This window comes from Crocuta crocuta, unplaced genomic scaffold, assembly GCF_008692635.1.
Source record: "Crocuta crocuta isolate KB4526 unplaced genomic scaffold, BGI_CrCroc_1.0 scaffold811, whole genome shotgun sequence".
Classification (NCBI taxonomy): domain Eukaryota; kingdom Metazoa; phylum Chordata; class Mammalia; order Carnivora; family Hyaenidae; genus Crocuta; species Crocuta crocuta.
In genome coordinates this window covers 702,931-718,521 of record NW_027530352.1, presented here as the reverse complement: position 1 = coordinate 718,521, position 15,591 = coordinate 702,931, and the positions used below count along the sequence as shown (strand labels likewise).

General features: G+C 45.3%; 1 protein-coding gene across 3 annotated transcripts; it reads right to left on the bottom strand.

Moving 5' to 3' along the window:
* Positions 1-670: 670 nt before the first annotated feature.
* Positions 671-14,064, bottom strand: SLC17A2 (solute carrier family 17 member 2). Of its 3 annotated transcripts, XM_077765709.1 has the most exons (12): positions 14,037-14,064; positions 12,359-12,568; positions 11,517-11,521; positions 9,492-9,725; positions 9,320-9,407; positions 7,058-7,144; positions 5,533-5,651; positions 5,247-5,408; positions 4,655-4,787; positions 4,421-4,568; positions 3,032-3,122; positions 671-1,155 (listed from the first exon to the last, which is right to left on the bottom strand). In XM_077765709.1, exons 1-12 carry the CDS (start codon positions 14,062-14,064, stop codon positions 1,021-1,023), a joined length of 1,440 nt encoding a protein of 479 aa, XP_077621835.1. In that variant the 3' UTR covers positions 671-1,020. The 3 variants fall into 3 exon arrangements, with proteins under 3 accessions (XP_077621835.1, XP_077621834.1, XP_077621836.1); XM_077765708.1 differs by lacking the exon at positions 11,517-11,521 and having other exon boundaries at positions 12,357-12,568; XM_077765710.1 differs by lacking the exons at positions 4,421-4,568; positions 11,517-11,521 and having other exon boundaries at positions 12,357-12,568.
* Between the last annotated feature and the right edge of the window lie 1,527 nt (positions 14,065-15,591).

Genomic DNA, 15,591 nt, shown 5'->3' with positions numbered 1-15,591 from the left:
TACAGGATGTGTTTTATGTGGTAGGAAACAGAATCAATTCCTGAGAGAGGCAGTGATGACTATTTGAGAGTCCTGGGAAAATAAGAAGAAGTTCAAATGATCTTTTTTGACCCCAAAAAAAGAACTTCTTTGGTATGTGAGATCATTCTATGCTCCTTTCCATCTGTTATAGTTTCAGTATTCTTCTCCTTGTAAATCATCATTTCATTTGAAAGCACCTCTGTTATCTCCCTTCAATTCCCATTATAAGGTCCAAACTAGCCCCTTGTACCTTCTGGAAGTGCCCATCTTGTGTCCAGTTGAGCTTTTCAATTCTGTCTTGATCTCTAGTTAACCTCTTTCATTCAATCTGTGCCTGCTCATTTCCTGGTCATTAATCCCCTGGCATCTAGCTAAGATAAATAGACATCTGTTTTGCCCGATGGAAATAATCCTAATCTAAATAATTTGAAAATGGTCTATTTAATTTTATCATGTGAATTTTAATAGAATTTAACCACATAAATAAACATCCATATTTCACACAATGTGCACAAACAATAAAAAAGCTAATTCTGTGAATTATAGCCTTAAATTTCTGTTCCATGCTGAGCTCTATAACATACGACCATTGCTCCTAGCAGGTCTTCTCGGTGTCCATAATCGCCCCCATGAAGGTACTTATCAGTGATTATTTTCACATAGATTTTTATTCATCCAGTACTTTCCAAAGTGGAAACTTCAAAGGCAATGGGGGTTGACATTTCAAGTGTGTCCAGCAGTTGCTGACCCTGGTTACATGTAAGAAACCCCTCAGCGTGTCGAACAACCAGGGGCACCCGGCTCTCCCACAGACCGGCTCCTTCAGTGTCTCTGCGGGTGGAACCATCATCCGTGTGTCTTAGAAGCTCCCCAGGGAGACCCAACAGGCAGCCAGAGTGAGAACCGCTGAAGCCGTGGCCAAGAATATGAAGGAAGGACGGTACGTAAAACATGTCGCGAAGTTAATGGTCAGCACTGTAAGTGTACACCTCCGTATCCTCAGAGGCGGGTGATGGTCTTCTCTTTGGCCCAGTCCTGGATTTCTGCTTGTCCAAATGTGATGTAAAAAAACATGCCAAACATGTTGACGGCAGCAGATAGGAAAAAGACATTCCTCCATCCAGACACAGAATCCTGGAGGCAGAAAACACAGAATTATCAGCCTCAGATTTCCTTCTCCACCAGTTCTAGGAATCCTCCATTTTGTGTAACGCAATATTGTTAAAGTATCTAGGGAGTGGTATGGATTAGCCAAAGTGTTGTGAAATTGTTGGGGACAGAATGACACCAAAACGAATAGATTCAGTGCCAAGATGGATTTTTCTTCAAATCAAAATAAGTTAACCTACAGTAACGTCTTTCCAGAAATTTGGATCTCAACATTCATGAAAATATCACATTCCTGGGGCGCCTGGGTGGCTTAGTCGGTTAAGCATCCGACTTTCGCTTGGGTCATGATCTCGTGGTTCGTGGGTTCGAGCCCCGCGTCGGGCTCTGTGCTGACTGCCAGCTCAGAGCCTGGAGCCTATTTCAGTCTGTGACTCCCTCTCTCTCTGACCCTCCCCTGCTCACGCTGTCTCTCTCTCTCTCTCTCCTAGAAATAAATAAAACATTAAAAGAAAATTTAAAAATATATATATATATCACATTCCTCATTGAAAATTATGACTAAAGAGACATTTTAAAAAGTGTTTATTTTTGAGAGAGAAAGTGCTCAAGGTGGGAGGGACAGAGGATCCAAAGCGGGCTCCATGCTGACAGCAGACAGCACGATGTGAGGCTCAAACCCACGAACCATGAGACAATGACTCAAGCTAAAGTCTGATGCACAACTGAGCCAGCCAGGTGCCCTTAAAGTGACATGTTTAAGACCTTATCCTCGTGTTCTCCCTGTTTAGTTTTGGCCTTCGTTGTTCACATCAGTGTCAATGGCCCCTTAGGTGGACACCTCAGCACAGCATGGGTCATGTTTGGCTGGGATGATCCTTCGCCTAGTTCGTAGTTTATTTCTGCCATGACGATCACAGTGGATTCCTAGCAATTTGGCAAAAAATTAACCTAGAAACTAAGTCACATGGAGATGTGTTAAAAATGAAACATGGGAGAGGCACCTTGGTGGCTCAGTTGATCAAGCATCTGACTCAGCTCAGGTCATGATCCCACCATTGTGGGATTGAGCCCTGTGATGCACTCCACACTAAACATGGGGGCTGCTTAAGATTCTCTGTGTCTCCTTCTGCCCCCTCCCCTGCTATACTCTCTCTCTCTTTTTCTGAAAGAAAGAAAGAAAGAAAGAAAGGAAGGAAGGAAGGAAGGAAGGAAGGAAGGAAGGAAGGAAAGAAGGAAGGAAGAAAGAGGGGAGAGAGAGGGAGGGAGGGAAGAAGAAAGAAAGAAAGAAAGAAAACTTTTTTGTAAGTTGACTCTTGTCATCCTGCCACCCCCTCTGGCTCTGCTGTTGTCTGGAGGCCTCCTAGCCCTCACTTCCCACCGAGCAAGTCTCGCAGCCCATGCTCCCAGCCAGGACCTTTTCACCATGACTTCACCTCTCTTTTTAAACTGGCCTTGGGACACCTTGTGTTTCCATTTTGCAATTTTTTTCTAAGTAGAATTAATCTGCACAGGCTTCATAATTTTTGCCTTCTGCCCCCTCTGTCTTCATCCCTCACTATCCCTTGACATGTGCCATTCACTCTGGTCATAACCAAGAACGGCTTCCTGCTTCGGTTCCCCCAGGAGGTCACCTGTGCTGTGTCCTCTACCCGCACTGCTCACTCTCATCAATGGAACCTCCATCCATTCGCAGAAGTTCAGCTTATACTGTTCTTTCCCTGGGAAACCTGACCTAACAGGCTGTCCTTCAGAGTCCTCTGTGAATACAGTGACTGTGTTGACACTCGTGCCTGTTGTCTCCATTGGACCACGCAGTCGTGGAGAGCAGGAGGCCCCCGCCATGATGCCCCAGAGCCTAAAGCAATACCTGCCACTTGCAGACGTCAATAAATTGGCCAACCTGACTGATGAGGAATCCAGTGGCCGTGGAAGAGATGATCCCTGCGATGAGCCCGAAGCCCCGTGAGATTCCCATGAGGAAACTTGCGTACCTGTGGGGTGGCCATCCACAGACGGTTTTATTTTTATTTTTTATTTAAGTTAATTTAGTTAATTAATTTACTTATTTTAGAGGGAGGGAGAGAGAGAGAGAGGAGGGGAAAGGGACAGAGAGAGAGGGAGAATCCCAAGCAGGCTCCACACTGTCAGCACAGAACCCAACAAGGGACTCAATCCCATGACCCTGGGATCATGACCTGAGCCGAAATCAAGAGTTGGACATGCAACCAACCAAGCCACCTGGGCGCCCCAACAGATGATTTTATATGGAAACCTGCTGAGGACTTTTCAGCAACTCAACTTTACTGCAGTTCTTTTATAATAGAAAGTTATTTTGCTTAATGCTGTGTTTTGTTCACCTAATGACATTCAGGGCAATGTCTGTTTGCCAACCCTGAAATCATCTCTCTGCCAAGTCAACAACCAGGGATGACCTCAGTTCCCTCAGGGGACCAGGATCCACCCTGGTCCCCATCCCAAGGCTGCTCAGCACGGCGGGCAGTTCATGTGGTGCACAGGACAGCAAACTCTGAACAAACTGCCTGAATCCAAATCCTGGCTCTGCCTTTGTGTGACCTGAGGCATGTCACTTAACCTTCTTGTCCCTCAGTCTTCTCCAGCTTAAAGTGAGGGTGGTAGGCGTGCCTGGGTGGCTCGGTCGGTTAAGCGTGTGAAGCTTGATTTCAGCTCAGGTCGTGATGTCACGGTTGGTGGGATTGAGCCTCGTGTCAGGGTCTGTGTTGACAGCACAGAGCCTGCTTGGGACTCTCTTTCTCCCTCACTCTCTGCCTCTCCACTGATCATGCTCTCTGTCTCTCTCTCAGAATAACTAAATAAACTTAAAAAAAATCATGATTTAAAGTGAGGACAATAACAGGGCATACCTCATGCAGTTGTGAGATCAGGTGTGTTGATATCCATCTATCAAGTAGGGCTTGGCTCATGGCAAATGCATACAGATGAGGGAGCTAATATTATCAACGTTCTGGGAGCTTTTCCAAAATACATGTGTTGGGGGGGCCCTGTCCCAGGGCACGCAGTTCCGTCTCTGGTGGGGAGGCCTGGGAAGCTTTTCATCTAAATGATTCCTGGCCAAGATTGGAAACTGTTGTTCTAAAAGCCTTAGGTCATGGCCATGTAGTGACATTTCTAGTTATGTGTCATTATCATACTATCATCTTGTGCGTGTCATCACGAGATGTCACAATGTGAGGAGTTGCAAGAGGAAGACTGAGGCCTAGCACCTCTGGAAGGACGTACGCGAGGGGAACAAACAGATGTAGGTTTTTACCTGGGGGCGACATCTAAGGTGTTGACGATGAACCCCGAGTCACACAGGTTGCTGGTCCCAGGAATGAGTATCAGCAAAATAATGGTTGTCACGTAACTGGAAGCCACAAAGGGCAGGGCCACGGCACACAGCGACGGAAGGAGGAGCCCTGGGCAATGAAGTCACAGCGTCAGGCCTCGAAAACCACATGTGGAAAAAAGGATTCGTTAACCACGCCCATGCCCCTGTCCTTACCTAGGGATGAAAAGAGTTTTCGGACAGTGATTAATCTGAGAAGATTCCTGGACAGAAGGAAGTCTGCCAGCTGGCCTCCTAGAATTGTGCAGCTTGAAGCAGCAATGAAGGGCAGGGATGACAGAACCCCACTCTGAGGGAAGGAAGCGTGTTGGGTGAGTGCGGACATTCGTGGAGCACCAGCAACTGGCAGGCAGATTGCAGAGCCCACCCTCCCGAAGTTCCGAGTCGTTTGCAGGGAATTAGCATCCTTTTCCACAGGGGAAGGACACTGTCTCCGGGGAGAGGGCCACTCGCACTGCATTACACTGGTGTCCGGAGAAAACATTAATCTCTGAGGGAAACTGAGGAATCAGCCGGAGTGGCAGTGTCGCACAGATCTACCACTCAGGGGTCGTGTAAACCAAGGCACATCATCCTACCTCTACGGGTCCCTGTGTCTGTACAATGACAGTCATTACAGCGCCTCTCTCGAGATCACTGTGAAGGTTGTATGAGGGGTACGTGCAAGGGCAGGATGCAGTGGGCAGCATGGAGCCATTTCTCCTTATTGCCATCGTCATTTCCCCAGGAGGACCGGAAACACACTCACGTCTCTGATGTTAACGTGGAGCACGGAGCTGATGTACGTCGGGAGGTATGTTATGATGATGGTGCATAACCAGAAATGGCTGAAAAACCCCGTGAAAATGGCCCAAAGCGGTAGGCATCTGGCCATAGCCTTTATGGGGACAGATCGTTTACGAGAGCTGGACTGAAAGGAAATACCTCATCAACGTGGGGTTGGGCCCAAGGGGACCTCTCCTGTGGGGCCCACCCCCACCCCCCACCCCCACCCTAGGGTCCCAGGGTCCACAGGTAGGAAGGGTGCGCTGTACCTGGTGAGCCAGTGAGGCCACGATGTGCTCCCTTTCCTGGACACTTATGCATGGGTGATGCATGGGGTCATCGTAAATCACCGTGAACCACAGGAGACAGCAGACACAGCCAATGCCACCTGGGAAGCAGGGACCGAGTTAATTTTCAGGAGGATTTGTACACTGGGGGAAGGGAGTTTCCTCTGAAATGGCACACCTCCCCCTCAAAATACACTTAATCAATTCATGGTTATTCCACCATGAGGAAACTCTCCTTATTTCAATTCTTTTAAAATTCTCCTTTTAACTAAGGCTCTCCAGACTCCACCGCTCAAACAGAGTGCCATCTGTCAGTGTCAGAGCCGACTGGAGAGAACATGGGCATGAACGTACCATTGCACAGCTGGTTAATTACCCTTGGGTCCCCACGGTTATAGTGTTAGGCATCATTGGCAGCTATTTCTTATTACATGCATTATTGTCTTACTTTGGAAGATCTGAATAGTCAGGATGGAAGAAGACAGGGATCATACATACATGAAATCACCTGCTAGAAAATCGGTGTGGCAAGGCCAAATTTCCAGCACATTTGCAAAAGATGGTGTTATTTGCATTCAAGTAATGCATCCATTAGGGATTTCCAGAAGAAATATTTCTTGACAGTACCTGATTAACGTGTGTGGACCAAAATGACCCATGATTAGCATCATTCATGAGGAAGCCATACCAGCCAGAACCATATTGAATAACATCATTTGGTCAGAACCAGAGAACAGACATGTGTCTCATGGCTGAGATTGATCATTTGAAGAAGTTTCGATGGTAAAAGTCTCTGGGAACCAATGTTCTTTGAACCCCCTGTAATGACTGGATCCATCCATTCTTTTACTTATGAAGTGATAAGCCAGGCACTTCAATAGTACCAAAGTGATAAAAAAAAAAAATTTATAGAATAGATTCCTTGCCCCCAAACTTCACAGTCTATTGGAGAGGGAGAAGGAGAAATAGATAAGTATGTTATGTGCCAGTGTAACCTGGAGAAGAAATTATCCGTGAGCAGGACACAGGGCAGAAAGACGGCATCTGACACGATAAGCCTTGGATGTCTCCTGAGGGAAGGGTGCATTTAAATCAAGCTTTGCAAGATTTGCCTGGCAGAGAACAGGTTAAAGCATCTTTGCAGTAATGATAATTATAACAAAAGAGACACATTTAAAGTGTGTGTCACCAACTTTAGGTGACATTGACATCTTAACCACATGGCAACTACCCCGGCATTTCAGATGTGGTGGTGGGGATTCTATAGAAGTTTCCAGATGTGGAATAGTAAGGCTGCACTCCCCATTCCTCAGAAGCCCACCCCATGCAGAGTATCGTCTCCTAGACTGGAGTAAGGGACCAGAAATACTGGCCCTCAATGGTCTTCGTCACCTTCTGTTCCATAAACGGCATTTTCTCTAATATGGGAATAGGGGACAGATAATGTGCACATCAAACCAAACAGCCAGCAAACGGAGGGCTCGGGCTAGAAGGGAAAGTGACTCACCAAAGATGTAGAAGATAAACGGCCAGCCCAAGGCCTGTGAGATGAGTCCCCCCACACAGAGGATGATGAAGGACCCAAACGCCACCCCTGAAGAGGGAGAAAAAACACTTATGAAAAGTCCGAGTGTTCTCCCTGGACACAGGCCCGGCAGCGAGGAGGCCGACTCAGAACTACTGTGTGAGGACAGCCTCTCTTCCTGCTTACCGATCGGCTCCATTAAGTCATGTGAAGTAATTAGAATTGATCACTAATCATAGTATGCCTCCTGACACTTTGGTGGCTCCTTAACACCAATGAGACCAGCACAGATCCCTTAGTTTGTCATAGAAACTCTGCAATCACAGCCCACCTGTACACCCTTATAATTAGAGTTCAGTCTGGCAGGGAACAGTATGGGGTTGAGGGCGGGAAAGGAAAGTCTTACACAAAGCAATAAGATACAGTCTCTGTCCGCAAGGAGGTTTCACTCCATTTGGAGAGAAAAGCGTGAGCGAAATTCACTATTACAAGTACAATACAGTGTAGACCTTGGAGTCTGAAGATATTTCACAGAGACCCACAATTAGAAATGCATTTTACATGATGACACTATACACACAAACAAAAGGTTCGTGAATCAATACTTAGCCTTACTGTGGGCAATACACTCCAACATTTTCTATTCTATTCTATTCTATTCTATTCTATTCTATTCTATTAATTTATGTTATTAAATATTGTCTTGACCCACTAAATTGATTTTATGACACCCCCCCCCCGAATGTCCCAATATGCACTTTGGGGGGAAAAGGATGTGGAATATAACTAGGATAATAATATATAATAATATAGTATGGTATGGACGGATATGCGTGGAGAATATTAAAGCTGACAGTGAGACTTACAGATGATTTACATGAGCTGAGCAGGGAGTAGGGTGGACTTCTGGTAAAAGAAGCTTCCAAGAACATGGGCCAGCAGAGTAGAGCCTGAGAGAAGCTAAGTGCAGACTACGTGGTGTGACACGAGTCTGGCTTACAGAGGGACGCTGCGTGGAAAAGCAGGCTCGGACCATATGACAGCCCATATGTCTCGAGGCAGAAAGGATAAGTCTTTATCTGCAGTCAAGGACGGACACACTGCAGCCCAAGCAAATGAGCAAAAATGCCTTATCTGTGCCTTAGGGAGAGAACTTAGCTTCGACGGGAAGAGAAGTCTACAGGACCCAAAGCTGGAGGAGAGAAATTAGCCGAGAGCATTTGTAGACAGAGGAGACAGGACACCTACAATGGAAGGAACCAGAACCCAGGAGGGTTGCTTTGGAGAAAACATCTGCAGGACACGGCCGTACACTGGAGCTGGGAGTGAGGGGCTTGGCCGAGTCTCGCTTCGCTTCTGCAAGCAGGCACTCCCAGTGCTGCCAGTCAGTGTAACCGGTGATGAAGCCTTTGAGCCCTATGACCTGATCACTGCTGTGGGGAGGCAGCCGCTCTGGCCACCTGCTGGCTATTCGCATTTGGGCAATTCATTTAATCTCCACATATGCTAATTCCCTCTTTTGTAAAATGGGAGCTTAAAAAATACACAGTTATTACGGGGCAGGTGCCTGAGAGGCTCGGTTGGTTAAGCATCTGAATTCGGCTCAGGTCATGATCTCATGGTTCATGGGTTTGAGCCCCATGTCAGGCTCTGTGCTGACAGCTAGCTCAGAGCCTGGATCCTGTTTTGGATTCTGTGTCTCCTTTTCTCTCTGCCCCTCCCCACTCACCCTCTGTCTTACTCTGTCTCTCAAAAATAAATAAATGTAAAAAAAATACTCAGTTATCAGACAGGTGTGGTGACGATCAACTCAGAAGAGCAAAAAGCTCAGAACCGCACGGGCTCTTTAAACTCGACTTTCCAAGCTGACTTCTCTCCTTACCACTGTGTGATCTCATAGTCTTACTTCTCGCTTGTGTATCTTTGCTAAAATAGTGTTTAAACACCATTAGACAAGTATTATATAAATGTACTTGATTTTTTTACATTTCTGCAAATTCAAGTTCCAAATGTTTTCCCATGATGCTTTTCTGACGACCCCAGCTCACAGCTCACAGCCACTTCTACACCTCAGTGGCTTTACAGCACTGATGTAGCTCCCTCTTACAGATGCTCTGCAACCGTCTCATGTTAAATTTCTTGGTAGCACTTTCTACTTCTCCTCCAAAACGTCCCATGCAGAATAGGAAAGATGTGTGTGGGTGAGGCATATCCCAAAGCCGGAACACACATGTACATCCTTACCTGAGCCCGCAATGCTGGTGAGTTTGCTTCGCTCGAGGGGGGGCGCCCACTTTGCCCAGATTGTAAACTGACCTGTCCACGCCATTCCCTGAAATGAAAATCATCAAGACCTTTGATCTTAGTACACTTCAGGCACCCTTACCCCACTCAGAATGAGAAAGTAGCTGGATACCTGGGCCATGCCCTGGATCGTCCGAATCACAATAACCAGAATAACCCCAAAATCAGCAGCCAGCGGCGTGAAAAGGGTCAGAAGGGAGGAGGCCAGCAAACCGGCACCAAGCATCTGTTTCGCTCCAAATATCCCCGCCAAGTATCCACTTGGGATCAGAGTCACTATTATCCCATAGTTGATGGAGCTAAAGATGATACCCTGAGTCTCTGGGCTCCATTCATAGACAGAGGCCTGGGAGTGGAAAAAAAGAAAGTTCTTTGCCAGGAAGTTCTTTTACGAAAACCTACTTTATTTTTTTATTTAAAAAAAAATGTTTTTAATGTTTATTTATTTTTGAGAAAGAGACAGAGCATGAGTGGGGGACAGAGGAGAAGAAGACACAGAATCCAAAGCAGGCTCCAGGCTCTGAGCTGTGAGCACAGAGCCCGACATGGGGTTCAAACTCATGAGCCGTGAGATCATGACCTGAGCCGAAGTCGGACGCTTAACCAACTGAGCCACCCAGGTGCCCCACAAAAATCTACTTTAACACCAGTGCTGCTTGGGGTTGGTGGGATCCTAGTATAAAAATCCACTTATCTGTATTTGTTACCTAACAAATATTTCACGTCTTCCAAACATACAACCAATTATACCACTATTTTACTCCTTTCAGAAGGAGAGGAAAAACAAAGGAAATGAAGAAGGAAAGAGATGAATGATTACACAATGGGAAGACATATGTGAAAAACAGCCATTGAGAGAGATTTCATCTGAGAAAGAGCTGCCTTTAACTATGTGCTTCTGGGAAAAGTTTGGTGACGCATTGACTTCATTTCAAAAATATTAGAAAAGCACAACTTCACCGAATTCTCATCAAAATCTGTCCTTAAAATCAATATTAGGAACTATGGTCTGCCTTGGCAGAGATGACTTCCCAAAATGCATACTGCACTTTAATAAGATGACATTCTTCTTCTTTTTTTAAATGTTTTTTTATTTATTTCTGAGAGAGAGAGAGACAGTGTGAGCAGGGGAGGGTCAGAGAGAGAGGGAGATACAGAATCTGAAACAGGCTCCAGGCTCTGAGCTGGCTGTCAGCACAGAGCCCGACACAGGGCTCGAACCCACGAACCATGAGGTGAGGACCTGAGCCAAAGTCGGACGCTTAACCGACTGAGCCCCCCAGGTGCCCCATAATAAGATCACATTCTTATGATGCAAGCCAAGAAATAATTTTTGGCAGCCTACTAGATATGTGCCATCTGCTATAAATGGAAGAGAAAAAAAAGTATAAAATATGAAATATTTTACCCACTTATAATAACTATAAATAATGCAAGATATATGATTCACATCAGAATGCAAGTTTAAGGATAGATATCAGTAAAATAAAGACTCTGAGAAGAGGGGAAAAACAATGTGCAAAAGTCCCAGGAAGGAAGCAATGCTTGAACCACCCTTTGAGGGATGATTAGTATTTGTACAAAGAGAAATAGGAAAGTTCATTTTTATTGAAAAGCAAAAGGAAAGTCGTAGCATTTGGAGGGACCCCAAATGCAGAGAAACTCCCAGGACTCTGAGTTACTCAGAGCCTGGACCTTCCCTGGGCCACCGACGGTAGGCATGAGTGTGCTGAGAAGCGGGACCAGACTTTGGAGAAGCATAGCACACTGAGAGAGAGGGAGAGAGAGAGTGTGAGCAGGGGACAGGGACAGAAGGAGGGAGATAATTTTAAGCGGGCTTCCCACCCGACCTGGGGCTCAATGCAGGGCTCAGTCTCACCACCATGAAATCATGACCTGAGCAGAAACCAAGAGTCAGAGATCTAACCAACTGAGCCACCCAGGCGCCCCGAAGCTCTCCTATATTCGTGAGCACAAGAATGTGAATGTGTAGAATGAATGATGGAAAACAGACTGGAGGCAGAGAGGTCATTATAAATAGGCTGGGTCCAAGCTAATAAAATCATAAAATACAAAGGTAACATTAGAAATCTATAGTAAGGGGCTCCTGGATGGCTCAGTTGGTTAAGCGCCTGACTTCGGCTCACATCATGATCTCACGGTTTGTGGGTTCGAGCCCCGCATCGGGCCTTGTTTTGTCAGCTGGAGTCTGGAAACTGCTTCCAATTCTGTGACTCCCTCTCTCTCCAACCACCCCCTCGCTCGCGCTCTGTCTCTCTCCCTGTCAAAAATCAATAAACATTTTTTAAAAACTACAGTAATTAATAGTTCAAAGGAAACATTTTTTAGATAGGGTATAATCCTGATTCTCATACAATCTTGTGATAAAGATTTTATTTAGCTCATTGATGAATAAAGGATTGGTAAGCTGTTACAACTGGTCCAAAGAGAAGTGAAAGACCCGTAAGCAGGAAGTAATGCTGAACTGGATTTTAAATACATGGCAAAATTGGCTTATTCAACGGAAGGGCAGTGGAGAAGAGTATCAGCTGATTTCCCACAGGCCAAAATTCATTTTCTGGGCCAGGGGCAAACATGGCCTGCACCATTTGTTCTACAGAACTTACAGAATTGCAGCGTGGCCCAAAGACAAGGAATGGTGCCAAGACTCACGCGAATTTGGCAGAAGGGTGCACTATGTGCCAAGGTTTTCATTGGAGACACCTAGTGGTCTGATCCTTTTCAGACATTTTCACAATGTTTTTCTATAATTCACCCCCTCCCCCCCGTAATCCTAACAATCTCAGTGAAGGATTATTTTTATCACAGAGGTAGGCAATATCTCAAAAACAAAACTCCAGTCTTTTTTCAGCTTGTCCTTGACGATTCATGCCTCTCTACTTCACAGAACCAAGATCCTTCCTTTCAAACTGGGTTCTCCCTCTCAACAAAGAGCCTCATTCTTCATTTTACTTACGCCCGTGTTAAATTCTTTGATGGGTCTGCTGGGGTCGGTGAGGGTATCTGGAAGAGGCCCTTCTGTGGAAGTGTTGGCTAGACCATGGGGCTGGGTGCTGTTCACCATGGCAATGATCGCGATGCTCAGACTCACTCGCTGGGTTATCATGGTGAAGTTTGAGAAGTGCATGATGAGAGCCAGTCCATAGCGTAATGAACAGCAATCTGGAGCTGGAGGACAATACGGAAGGACGCAATGAGCATCCTGACCGAGGCCTCTGTCTTTCCATTTCTCCCATGGCTACACATGAAAAAACATCAGGGACTTCGCTCGGCCCCTCTGCCTTCTTTCACCAAAATGACCACGACTACCATGCTCTTTGTCTTAAACTGACTTTAAAGATCTTACAGTCAAGCAAAGCACAGATGACCTTTTCCCAGAGGTGTGAGATGCAGATGGTAACTATAGGAAAGCCTAAGTGAAGCCACTTAAGTCAAATTGTCCCCAAATAAAGTGAAGGGGAGAGATGGTGGCAGAGCTGGTGACATACCCGTCCCCCAGCTGCAAGTCACAGGTCCTGTCCATTTTGCATATTTATTTACCATAAAGCTTGGAAGTTCATGCCACCACTGAGCTGCCTTTGAGAGAAGCTGACTGAATCTCCAAGGATTTCTTTTAAATATCTGAGAGAGAGAGTGTGTGGGAACAAACGTCTCCCCTGACCCCTGAGTGTGGTGCTCACTTGGAAACACTTTGGTCGTGTGTCACTAGACCCTGCCTTCACATATGTCCAGCTTTTAAGAACTAACAGCGGGGTCCTGGCTGGCTCAGGCAGTCAAGTGTCTGAATTCAGCTCAGGTCATGATCTCACAGTTCATGGGTTCGAGCCTCGAGTCAGACTCTGTGCTGACAGCTCAGAGCCTGGAGCCTCCTTTGGATCCTGTGTCTTCCTCCCTCTCTGCCCCGTCCCTGCTCACATGCATTCTCTCTCTCTCTCTCTCCCACTGTCTCTCTCTCTCAAAAATAAACATTAAAAAAAAGAACTAACACAGAGAGCCCCTTTTACTGAGTTTGGAGGCAATATGGTGATGGACGAGTATTCAATATGTTACAAGAACAACACATTCTTTAAAAAGTCCCCACAAAGTGGAACAAGGGACCAATATTGCAAGGGTTTCCAAGCAAATGATGGATTCAGGCTCTTCTGTAGATTTGGAGAAATGGAACTAAAGAGAACTGGAAAGAAGGCCTGTGAACAAACAGATAAAAATGTAAGGAAAGAAATCACATCACTTGTAATGGCCATACCAGCTCAGTGACAGGATTGTTTATCCGCAAAAGAATTCTTTCCATGCCACTGAGGGACTCCGAGTGACTCCAAGCTCAGGAAAATAAGCAGCCACTTGGCAATCACATTATGGCAGGAATTTATGCACAAGTCAAAATGACTTTTTCTATACTTATTCCATTCCTTATGTCCCAGGTTTTGTTGGTCATTTGTCTTGATTTCGTTGGGCTCCCCCCCGCCCAAAAAAAGCAACAGGTAACAGGGTGAGTGGCCAGAGCTGGCCCAATGCTGTCCTGAGAGTCTTTATCATGGGTGACATGACAAAAAAAAATAAAGGAAGAGAAAGGAAAATGAGCTTTGGAGACAAGCTTCTACCCTTCCATCAAGTAGTCTTGACGGGACAGATTTACCTTTCTTGGGCGAAGGCTTCTTGTCCATTTGGCTCCTCTGGGAAGTGGTGGCAGGCTCCCGGGTTGACTTTCCCTCTGTTCTGAATGGCTTTCCCCACGACTGGTTTTGACCTACGGAGTGAACAACGATCCAAAACACGACACACAAAAAGCTTTCTCGCATTAACGTGGTCCTCTCTCAGCATCAGTAAGAGTTTTGGTACAACAGGGCTATCTGACTGACATTTTGCAGCCTGCCTCTTGATTGCTATGCTAACAAAGACTCAGTTTTTATAAGAAAATCTGGCTGTACACACCAGCTATGTGACTTAGAGCCTCGTCATTTAACTTCTCCAACCGTGCATTCCCTGTCTGTCCAACAAGAACACTTCTCTTACTGGCATGTGCCACAAGAATTCAATGAGAAAACTGCAAACCACAGAGAACCAAAGGTGAGGCGTGCTGTGACTTAAGGTGGGTCAGAGGACAGGAAAGTTAAATAAAGGTCAAGAGCTGAGGAGAAAGTTCCAGAAGAGCCCTTTCTCTCCTTATGATCATGTTTCTGTCCCTTCTGTACAACCAGAACGAGGCTATATTGTGTCTTCTCTGAATAGGAAAGGGGACATCGCATAACACCTCATGGGTATTACCTTTGAGGCTCTAAAATGTTTACTGTTGCCTTTACTACACACAATTTGGACACTTTATTGGACTGCAAAGTTCTTCAAACCATCTGTGAAATCACACTGAGGGAGGCTTTCTACTACAATTCCAAATATATCCAGTTATTTTGATGGGAAGAGAGAATCCATGAACCCCAAATTTGATATTTGTGTAGCAATCAAACTCCCTTGGTGGTGACACACATTGATTTCTTTTAGGAACAATCTTCATCCTGAGAACGCTGTCAACCTCACAGCCATTCCTAAACTTTACAAATACCGTGTCATGCTTGTATTTTCATCATTCAAAACTTTGCATTCTTCCTGCACATAAATTTAACAAGAACTTATCTGCACCCTTAAGGATATTCATAATCTATGACTTCAGGATAAAGGCTCATAAGGAGCAAGAAGATGAAGGATTTTGTCCAAAAAATTCTTTGCAATACTAGTTATTACAGCATAATATTGGAGATAAATTAACTTAACAAGAAGGGGGTTAGTGAGTCAGTTTTAATAGATTCTTATGATGGACTTTATTAACATAACATTCCCAAGATGATGACTAGCATTAGGGAAATGTGTGCCCTCTCGTGCACAAAGCATTCACCGTGCCTGTGTTGGTACCCATACGTCCACAGAAAGAAAGGCAGATTCACACAAGTGTCAGCAGTGGCTAATTCTGGGTTAGTAGAACACGATGGTCCCATTATTCTTAAGGATTTTCCATATCTACTAAGTGTTTTGTTTTACAAATTGTAGATACTCATTTTATACCCAGCAGCAGCTAGTTGGAAAGATTGATGATTAGGCTTCATTAATATAGACAGGACAGTCTTCTGCTCGCCAAGTGTCACCAGAATTCTAAGAATATGATCTCCCCATCTAAGTTTTGAAATTTTCTTTTTTGTTTA